The sequence below is a fragment of the Hippocampus zosterae genome, chromosome 6 (assembly GCF_025434085.1).
Source record: "Hippocampus zosterae strain Florida chromosome 6, ASM2543408v3, whole genome shotgun sequence".
NCBI classification, from domain to species: Eukaryota; Metazoa; Chordata; class Actinopteri; order Syngnathiformes; family Syngnathidae; genus Hippocampus; species Hippocampus zosterae.
Genome location: NC_067456.1, coordinates 13,702,528 through 13,713,080, shown reverse-complemented (window position 1 = coordinate 13,713,080; position 10,553 = coordinate 13,702,528). Strand labels below are relative to the sequence as shown.

At 40.6% G+C, this 10,553-nt stretch overlaps 3 protein-coding genes across 4 annotated transcripts; 2 read left to right on the top strand and 1 right to left on the bottom strand.

Annotated features, from left to right (window-relative positions):
* Nucleotides 1-50: 50 nt before the first annotated feature.
* med22 (mediator complex subunit 22) lies at nucleotides 51-6,482 on the top strand. Of its 2 annotated transcripts, XM_052067659.1 has the most exons (4): nucleotides 51-512; nucleotides 1,409-1,489; nucleotides 1,716-1,924; nucleotides 3,614-6,482. In XM_052067659.1, the coding sequence occupies exons 1-4, from the start codon at nucleotides 390-392 to the stop codon at nucleotides 3,807-3,809; spliced, it is 609 nt and encodes a 202-aa protein (XP_051923619.1). In that variant the 5' UTR covers nucleotides 51-389; the 3' UTR covers nucleotides 3,810-6,482. The 2 variants fall into 2 exon arrangements, with proteins under 2 accessions (XP_051923619.1, XP_051923620.1); XM_052067660.1 differs by lacking the exon at nucleotides 3,614-6,482 and having other exon boundaries at nucleotides 1,716-3,266.
* c6h9orf78 (chromosome 6 C9orf78 homolog) lies at nucleotides 4,188-6,508 on the bottom strand. Its single transcript, XM_052067651.1, has 9 exons — nucleotides 6,355-6,508; nucleotides 6,142-6,201; nucleotides 5,984-6,035; nucleotides 5,789-5,859; nucleotides 5,622-5,699; nucleotides 5,280-5,477; nucleotides 5,069-5,205; nucleotides 4,883-4,993; nucleotides 4,188-4,810 (listed from the first exon to the last, which is right to left on the bottom strand). The coding sequence occupies exons 1-9, from the start codon at nucleotides 6,429-6,431 to the stop codon at nucleotides 4,713-4,715; spliced, it is 882 nt and encodes a 293-aa protein (XP_051923611.1). The 5' UTR covers nucleotides 6,432-6,508; the 3' UTR covers nucleotides 4,188-4,712.
* An 18-nt stretch (nucleotides 6,509-6,526) lies between these two features.
* Nucleotides 6,527-10,508, top strand: nfu1 (NFU1 iron-sulfur cluster scaffold homolog (S. cerevisiae)). Its single transcript, XM_052067656.1, has 9 exons — nucleotides 6,527-6,652; nucleotides 7,458-7,502; nucleotides 7,977-8,059; nucleotides 8,146-8,281; nucleotides 9,016-9,082; nucleotides 9,155-9,272; nucleotides 9,361-9,424; nucleotides 9,516-9,690; nucleotides 10,051-10,508. The coding sequence occupies exons 1-9, from the start codon at nucleotides 6,594-6,596 to the stop codon at nucleotides 10,081-10,083; spliced, it is 780 nt and encodes a 259-aa protein (XP_051923616.1). The 5' UTR covers nucleotides 6,527-6,593; the 3' UTR covers nucleotides 10,084-10,508.
* Nucleotides 10,509-10,553: the final 45 nt, after the last annotated feature.

Genomic DNA, 10,553 nt, shown 5'->3' with positions numbered 1-10,553 from the left:
GCCATGGATGATTTGTTATTACGATTAGGTTCTCACTAGGTGGCGGTAGTCATTTGACACATTGGTTGTTCCCGCCTCTAGAAGAAGACATCACTGCCTTTATTGTTTTGGTCACACGTTACTTAATTTTCACAAGATCTTGTTTAAACAGCATGTGAGAATTTCTTTTTTCACCGCGTTTTTTTTAATACAGCACGACCTTTTAAAGTCAAATGTTCTCGATGTTTCGGAACATCGTTTCACCTTTTGCTAGCTTGTGACGCAACATAATTTTGCTAATCATCGCCTCTTGATTTGTACAGTACAATACTCTGCGTCGCAATGGATAAATGCGTTTAAATTCTTGGGAATATTGTCGGTAAAACTTGTATTGCATTTACTCGAGCACAATGGCGACCCAGAGAGCGCTTCCTCAGAGCAAAGAAAGTCTGCTACAAAACTACAACAAGAGGCTGAAAGATGACATCAGGTCCATCCTGGACAACTTCACCGAGATCATCAAAACTGCCAAGGTACGTTTGTATCCTGTACAGGTCCGCCGCTTTTCAAGTTTATTGTCCAAGCTACCACTGTGTAAAGTACTCTTGGGTGACGGGAAATTATTCAATTTCGCTTGATTTATTCACAAAGGATTTGTATACTGTACTGCAAATAATGTATCCTAGTTCATCTCCTGCAGTGTCCCCTCACCAAGGCATCCATTTTGGACACCACCAATCCAAAGGAGCTCTAAGAATTTGAATGATTAAATCATGATGATCTCGTCTCATTTATATACTTGATGTGATATTTGGGCCTGTTTAACACGAATACACACCGGTATTCTGTATAATGCACAGATTTATTTCAGTGTGCTGCCTATCATTATGTGTCGCTTCAATAACAAACAACATTTAATTGTGAAACCACCTGCTGCCATCCATACAACAGAATAGTTCATTTTTGTTCATCTAAGTAGGCTCATATTTCATATTAAATGTGCAAGTAAATTTAGACAAGATTGTCATTATTCCAGTGCCATAATGTCTGATATATACCAAGAGGCTGAGCTCCAATATTATTTACATAAGAAACGAGTGACTAGAATGTGAGGCAGTTACACTTCCTCCCTTACCTAGTGTGTTCTGTGTGAGACTATGGAAAAATCTGAATATGCATTTCTGCTATACCATATGCCTGTCAAAGTAATGTTTATTTTGAATATACTTTAAATATTTCTTTGTACTATTGTGCAAACAAGTTCACTGAGCGCCTTTCATGACCACAAAGCAGCATATTTTGGTACCGATGCAGACGGAGGACCTTCTGTAAAATATATTGATTTCCAGTCCACGTTCCACTTTTTGGCCCCCGGGCAAACCAGTTGGGAGTCACTGCTCTAAAATGTTGTCATTGTCTTCTCCTTCAGATAGAAGACGAGACGCAGGTTTCCCGAGCAACTCAAGCAGAGCAAGACCATTATGAGATGCACGTACGAGCAGCTAATATTGTAAGTGGGTTGATATCAGTCAGCATTTCTTTCATGTATTCAGGACCCAAACCATTTATAACGATTTATAGATCCGCAGATGAATTTTAAAATCTTTTCTACAGCTGATTAGGAGCCATTGTTAAGCCTTTAGGACTCAAGTGAGGAAGACTGGAATAGAGATTCAAACCCCGAACCGTGAAGTAGACGTGCTTAACCACTGCTGAAATGTGTGCGGGTGTGTCAGGTTCGCGCGGGCGAGTCATTGATGAAGCTGGTATCGGATCTGAAGCAGTTCCTCATCCTGAACGACTTCCCCTCTGTCAACGACGCCATCAGTCTGCAGAACCAGCAGCTGCGGTCGCTGCAGGAAGAGTGCGACAAGAAGCTGACCTCCTTGCGTGACGAGATCGCCATCGACCTGTACGAACTCGAGGAAGAATATTACTCCTCCAGGTACAAGTAGACTCCTACTCGCCACCACCCCCATCCCACTACTGTCCTGCACTCCCACCCTCACCATTCTCCACTAAGCCCCAGAAGCCGTCACCATCATCATCATCATCCACTTGTAGCTGTGTGTGAGTGGTGGATAGACACTGCCTAGTCGAGTGACATAGCGACCCTCCCGAAAAGAATCTCGTGCCTCACATTTTACTGCTGTCGAAGTGAGCATTGTTGATCTTGAAGAAGATATTGAACAGAATATCGGCAGGATAAAAGCAGCTCTTCAAATACAAGACAAAAGCAGCATGTTTCTATGTTTGACGCCTTCTGTGTTTGGCGTAGATGAACCATCGAACCACCTTTGAGCCAAAGCACATAATTTACAGAAGGGAAAATCTCCACAGTACTCTACCAAAGAGGCATGTCACCAAAAAAGTAATTATCTCAGTTTATCACAAATGTACTTCTTCGGTCTGTCATCTGGGCCTGTTTGGCTGAACACAAATCTATCATTCTGTTGGATGAATGGAAACAGGTCAAAACACAGGCTATTGTACCTTCTGCGATCTAGTGGAAGCGCATTCAATTGTACTGCTTGACACTATATGAGCAAAGATACATTATTCATCGTAAACTAAGTAGGGATGTCCCGATCATGTTATTGGAAACAGGGTCCGGCCATGTCATTTTCAGCTGATTGGAATTGGGGCGCTTCCTTACACGAGGAAGTGACGCTTCCTCGTGCAGTGTTCATTGTGAGCAGACGTGTTTGTTGTGATTTACACAAATCTGACTGTTTTTATGTGAAACTGTTGTGGTCTTCTGAGGTTGTAGCGTCAATGTGAGCATTCAGATATACTCCTCTAAATACAATACTTACTGTTTCTTATGATCAAAAACGCCACACTCAGCATCATTCAAATCCCTTTTCTTCCCCCAGCCTGTGTACTACTTTGTGTATGGCTCATACTGTGTATCGGTTTTTACATTGAGGAAGAATTCTATAGGTGCACCCAACTAAGTGCCTGGCATTGACCATGTTATTATATATATATACGGTATATATATGTATTAGGTTATTATTTTAATTCTTATGCAACGGTTGCAGCAAATTGTTTTAGATTGGACTGTGTGTTGAATCAACAGTATGTTGTTCATTCAAGGTGAAAATCTAAAGTGACAAGTAGGAGAGACATTTTGTTTTGTAAATGTATTTTCCTCCAAATATTGATTTCCATCATGTGACTCAATCTGTTAAAAAAAGTGTCAGTCTCACATGGTTGAACATGTGCCAGTTGTGCACAAGGATCCTAATGATTAAGAAATAAATAGAGAGGAAACAAATGAATAATTTGTCTTGTTTTTCGACAAGAAAACAATGAGAGACGAGTGTGCATGTTCTTTTTGGCATCATACTGGGTGTGGACTTGCGTCACTTTCTGCATTTGCTCGGCTCCCCCCCCTCATCAACTAATCATCTTGACAACCATTGATCAGCGTTGGCTTAAAGTTCTTTAGCAATATTCCAGTTTCTAGCGCTTGTTGCTTAATCTCCACGCTTGTTTGTGACTGACTGAGCTTTCGTGGGCGTATGAATGTGCTTGTTCTTACTTGGCACTCTTGTCTGCTCCTCTCCTGCCCCGCTCTGCCTCTGCTGTGCTGATTCTTTGCCTCCCGCTGGCCTTCCCCATCTCAAAGCTACAATCGGTGGGACAGTGTCGACCTGCCCTTGTGTGAGGCGTACCGGCGGCGGGATAGTTGGGCCTCTGTGGGCAGCAGCCGCAGCTCCAGCCAAGGGGAGCAAGAGGAGTCGGAGGGACCCCTGCAGCAAGATGTCAACTCACAGCACCACCACAACGGACACGCAGGCGCCACTTCCATCGAGAAACCATGAACATGGGGTACTTTGAATCATCAAATTGTTTACATGCGGAAGGAACCTTGCTTCTATAGGCTTCATAAAATTGTTGCCATGAAATACATTCCACTGAGTTTAATCTGAATGTGTTCACACAACAAAGATATTTTCCAGTTAGGGCACTTCATTTCTTTACTATAGGATAGTAAATAGCTAAATTCAAATAGTTGGACATGAAAGTGAGAATCTAACCATCTTAGGTTTTTCCATTCCCGACGTCATCTAACAAAAGAATAAACCTGCAAATTTCCTTTGTTTACTTGCTATACCGGGCTTGTTTCATTTCTCGTTATATTCATTTGTAACATGTTCTACTATTCAGCATGATGCTAATAAAAAAACAAACAACGGCAGTGCGATTAAGTTGTTTTTAATTCAAAGAAATGCCCGTAATGACATTTAAAATATGTACATTATTTACAAAGCTCATCGTCAAGGTTCGCAGCTTCAGGAGGTCAGAAGAGTCAACCTCAAAAGATGTTTCCTCAACTACCTTATGGTAATCACCAAGAGCTATTTTTCGTCAGAAATAACTTGCATACAAAAGGGGGAGTGAAATCAATCTTGTCACCCGTTACGTAACAATACTTCGAGGAACTTTGCGTATTCATATGTGACTATTCAGTCTGTTGACATTTGCTTTTCTTTCCCTTTCCCATCTGTTTAATATACCGATAGACAGTACACACCTTTCGTTAATTCATGGTGCAGTATCGATATTTTGAGTCTGCCTCAATTTGTAAACACCCATTCATTTGAATAATTCCATGTCTTTCGACGTCAACCTTGTCTTTTCCTCATAATACACTGGCAGCCTTTTTATTTGTCCATTTGGTGGATAGGAGGCTTCATTTTCAGCAGATGGCGGGCGTCAAAATATTAATATCGTCGATTCATCTTCTTGAACTTCTCATAATGGTAGTCATCAGTGGCCTTTTCGTTATTTGGTCGTTTGCGGAAGTTAGGTGGCTCTGACGCTGTGGAGTGATAAGGTTTAATGAGAAATATGTTGCAAATAGCTGAAAGCGCGGTGGGGGCGGGACACTTACTCTCTGTCCCAGGTTTCTCAGTGTCCCCCACACGCAGCGGTCTTGGTTTGGGTTCCTCTCTCTCTCGTCTGTGGTGGTGCCTCTGAGCTGCATTGGAATCCTCATGATAGACTGCAGAACGGAGAAATTGGGAGGATAAGGACACATTTAACCATTAAAATGTAGTTAAATGATGTTTATTCCTACAGCGGTTGTGCTGGACATAGTTGACAGCAATGTTGGTAGGCACAAATGATGTTCCGTTGTCTTTTTTCTTGTTCCGTTGTTCCGCAAGCAGTTTAGCTTTGGCTTCCTCTGTCTGGATGATGTTCTTTATCTTTGCACTGAACAGAAATGAAATGTTAGTTGTTGTTTTTTCTTCAAATGTTTTAGTTCATAATTTTCAGAAGCTACATACTCAATACCAAGGTCGACTTCAGGGATTCCACTCAGCATCTGATTGGACAACATTTCCTCTGTCTTCTTGGCAGAGTTGACGCGGATGTTCTCAGGCAGCTCGTACAGGTGGTCCTCCGCATTTTTCACCTTGACTTTTTGTTCCTCTGCTTCTACAAGGCCCTTCTTTCGTCTCAGTTCTGTTTCAATGTATTTCATCCTGACGGGACATATTCATCAAGGTACATGTCATTCTTTTTTGTTGTTTCAAAATAATAACCGCTGGTTTGGATTAACTGAATATGTAACTCTACTCAGCAATTGCTTCAAGACCGTGAGAGTATCAGAAATGACTAATACATACATGTCAGCATCTTCGTCTCGTCTGTTTGTCTCAGCTGAAAAGGAGGTACCCAAGTTAAGGTCTGTATCGTCCTCTGTCCTATAAAGACAAAGTTGATACATTAAAGACAACGCCAAAGTGTTGAATATGAAAGACAACACGATTACCCAATATTTGGGGTTATTTACATGTCTCGATTGCGATCCTTGACTTTCTTCATGTCCACAACCCCTCCAGTTTTGAGCTTGAACGGGTCATTCTGTAAAATCAGCAGATATTATTCACAGGACGGCACAGCAAAAATACAACCGTACAAAGCAAAATGTGCATGGTTCAGTATTGAAATACAGTAATTGTGAACTTTAGGAGAGTACAGTACTCACATCAATCTCAGCCTCAGGTGGCAATTTTTCTCCAACTAGTAAGGCAGTTACGCTGAGAAAACAATCATAGTTGTTGTCTTCTTTGTTCACTATATTTAACATTTATTAGTATTTTTTGTTGCATTAGTTGTGATTAAAATACGCTAGGTAGATTTTACCTGACTCCCTTCTGTCGTCGCCGCAAACTCTGTAGCTCTTTGGCCTCTTCTACTTTACATCTAAACGTAAGGAGACCCACAGGAACATTTAAATGCACGTTTGATTGGGTCAAACAAATAAATTCACTTTGTGTAGATGACTGGTTCGCAGTTAGCTCTGTCCGCTAGCAAGAGGTTAGCTCTGCGCCCCTCTTGTAATACTTAATCTGTTACCTGACTTCCTGAGTTGTTTCATCCTCTTCCACGTCTGAAGAATTTCTTCTCCTTCTAAAGTTTTTGCCAGAAGACATTTTAACATGCGACTTTAAAATTGTCCTCACTTCAGACTCGCAGCGTGACGATTGTTATACCGAAAAATAAAAGTTCCTAGTCGGAATGACGGGGACAACTCTAAGTCGCGCACAACAACAACTCCTCAATCATTTCCGGTCTCTTCGCTGATCAAAACAAACATGGCGACTACATTGCAGGTCGGCAGTTTGCTGGCTAGAACCGCGAGACTTTTGCGTCCGTAAGTTCTTTACTCCCGTTAAACTGGACATTTTCGTTGTTCTTAGAAATTACTGTAAAACACAAACGGCTTTAGTAGATTGCCTGAGGTTAGCTGCTGGCTAGTAACCTAATTTCTGTGTGACATGCTGGTTATGTGATGTCACCTGCTTCATTGCTGACACATTACATTTGAGGCCCCCTCTGTTGTAATAAGGCTGCTGTTGACTACTTTCTTTATTTATTACCAGATTTAGCGAGGCTAAACGCGCACATTTTTTTAAACATCGAGAGGGAACTTTGATAACTTTGGTCCGTGAACGCAAGAACGTGGTGGTCATGATGAGTTTGGTAAAGATAAATATTTTTTTAATGTCTTATTATTTTGTTTATTGTTATTTGTTGCCTCAAATGTGTATTTTTCGACAGATATAGTGATAAATATGATGCCATGGCAAACAACCCGTCCCACCTCTGTGCTTGTAACGTGTATTAAAAAGACCAGATAGTTTGCAATAGGAATGAAGTACTGCAGTCAAGCCAGCCTCCACTCACAATATTTATTTTCCAAATAAACCCATTTCTTTCTCTTTATTTATACATACATTTATTTATACAGTCTTTAAAGCCCTCCTCAAAACCCACTTGTATTCTTTGGCGTTCGACTCAGCATGATTTTACTGCTTGGTGCTTTTTACCGCGTTTATTACCATTTCGTCTTACTGTTTATTGTGTATGTTAAATCGCTCCATGTACAGCACTTTGTATGCAGCGATGGCTGTTTGAAAGTGCTCTATAAATACTGTTGACTTGACTTGACTTGACAGTATCAGCACGCTGGATACCCTGTGGCACCATGCTGCCTCTCACAGGTCAGTCTTTGCACAAAAGCAGATCTCTACTTGATTTTGGGGAGGAGATACCGTTACATGTGTGGTGTGGTGTGGTGTGGATGGGTCACTTGAAATACACTACACACAATAAAAACAGGAAGCATGTGTGGCGATTTTGCTCTCGCATTGTAAAACTGATTTAAGATGTTAACATTTGATATGTTGGTAGCCCAGTTTACACTTTAAATGGAGCGTGTAGAGAAATAAAACAAATGAACATTGTAATGCGTCTGAATAAAATACAAAATTCAGTGGCAAGGATATAACGAATCATACACCATACAGTAGTATGATTACCGGTACTATTTAATTGCAGGTGAAATGTATAGCATTATTTTTACCCTAACAGTGGGTATTGTCAAACTGACATGGGATTATTTATAGTGCAAATAATGTGCTATATTTACTGTTATTTTTCACTGTGTAACCATTTAACTTTTGTTTTGCTGGCAGTGGATGCCAGAGTGCTGGTTTTCACTGGCTTTCACACAAAACAGTAGTCAAGAGCAGATTGCCTCAGCAATGGGTTCTCCCTGGTCTGTATCTTGACTTTATGGATGTCTATGCTGCTTTTGTTTCAACAGTGACGGTGTTTTATTCATTGTGCAATGCATCTCCACAGGGAGGAGTATGTTTGTGCAGACACAGGACACGCCAAACCCAAACAGCCTGAAGTTTATGCCCGGACGTATTGTTCTAGAATCGGGAACTATGGATTTTTCCAGCCCTCGCGAAGCATACACCTCACCCTTAGCCAGGTATACTGTATAGTTAGTTACTCAAGGACAATTTAAGACAGATATTTTGATATCATATGTAGTAGGATACAGGACCACATTCACAATATACAATTGGACCTTTACGATCGAATGCAGTTTTGGGAAGCAGGTCAACCTCTGATTCTGTTTAATTTTTTTGTAACATTAATAACAGAAATACAAATAATGCCTTCCAGGGTTAAACTGTTGGAATCATTAACTCATTCAGTACCAGCCAATTCTGGACCAAGTCTGGAAATACGTTTAAAAACGTATTTGGGAGTGAATGAGTTAAGCATACAGACATTTCTAATTGTCCTATAAGTATGTTCTTTTAAGTTAATGAAACAAATACTTTTTCTACTAAAGTAAAAATAATCCGCTACTTACTATAGCGCACACATTGCACATTTTAACATTCGTAACTCATACAGATTGTAAAAGAAGTTATCCACGTCAAATTCCAAAATCCTGCTACTATTGGAGCAGAATGTAGAGATTCCATTGTAATATTTAGTCATGCCCAGCTTCACCGTGCCACCTAACTGTGTTGTTACACAGATCCTTGGGCTACAAATCAACAAATTTCATGGGTTTCATTTTGCATTAAATCAGATGTTATTTTAAGGATCCACTGGAAATTGATTTTTGTGTATATACATGTGAACATTTACTAACTTCTTTCATTGTAAGATATGAAAAAAAACTAAAAAAATGTTCTCTACTGTCTGTAGACAGCTATTCAGGATTGATGGTGTCAAGAGTGTCTTCCTGGGCCCTGACTTCATCACCATAACCAGGGTACAGCAGACGAACTTGAATGACAAACACAATGAAATCCAGTAGTCTGTAACATATTTTTTCCTCATGTAGGCTGATGAAAATATTGAATGGAAAGTATTGAAACCTGATGTGTTTGCGGCCATTATGGACTTTTTCACTTCTGGGCTTCCTGTCATCAATGAGGATGCTAAACCTAGTGAAGACACAGGTGAAATTGACCCACTATGGCTGACAATATGCATCATGGACCCTTCTTTTGAAGGACTTGTACATGATGACTTTTTTTCTCTGAACAGCACCGTCAGATGACGACGATGAAGTAGTTGCAATGATCAAAGAACTGTTGGACACTCGAATCAGGTAGCTGTCATTATTGTGGTGCTTTTAAGGTATCATCACCCGTCCTTTGGTATCATAGCATTTTTTTTCTTTTTTCCGACATTTTTCTAAGACCCACTGTGCAGGAAGACGGAGGAGATGTTGTGTATTGTGGCTTCGAGGATGGCGTGGTGAAACTGAAGTTACAGGGATCCTGCACCAGTTGTCCCAGCTCTATTGTCACTTTGAAGAGTGGAATCCAAAACATGCTACAATTTTATGTCCCTGAGGTTGAATCAGTAGAGCAGGTTGGCACCGATTCCAAAACATCGCAGTTCAGAGAACTCACCCTTCTTAGATTCCAAGGAGATAATGCTGGAGAGTGCTCCCTCTGTGGAGTCTCTCATTCTGTTGGGGGGAATTCAGTGTGCAAGGACTGTGAGACCTGGAAGGGATTTGTTTGAACTAGCAGATGATGTGGTGCTTTTTTCTTATTCGAGCCACGGGGGGAGGCTAATATTTTTGCAAGGCAAAGCATGTGCTATGTACCTGTATTTAACATTAGTAATTACCTCACACATAAAGACTTCATAGGTTATAAATATATGCAGCAGTGAATTATATGAAGAAAAATTCATAAAAACACTTTCTTTCCCCCACCCCCACAGGTGAAGGATGAGGAGGAGGCTGCTCAAGTTTGACTAACATTCAGCGAGGACAAGCGCACATTCCTCACTGCACTGGCCAATAAGGAGCATCCATGTGGCTAGTATACAGTACCACGCAGTGGGACTACTCGCCACCCCTTATGTTAATCATAAAATCACCAAAGTCTGGTCCTCGAAAGCCTAATAATGATCCTGCTCACTTGAATCTGGTGTGTTGGTGTAGCGACACATCTAAAACAGGCTGGATAGGGTCTCTTGAGGACCGGATTTGGGCACCGCTAGTGTACAATACTCAATATTCAAAAGTATTTCAACTTCTATTTCAACAACTTCTATTTAGCTTAATAGCCATTTCATTCATCATCATATAGTAATGAACAAGTCCTTACGTTGCTACTCCAAATGGCTTTCTTGTTTAAACGCACAATATTTATATGAATAAAGGTAACCTATCAACATTCTCTAACTTCCTGTATGTACTACATTTTGTGAAGAGAGAAATG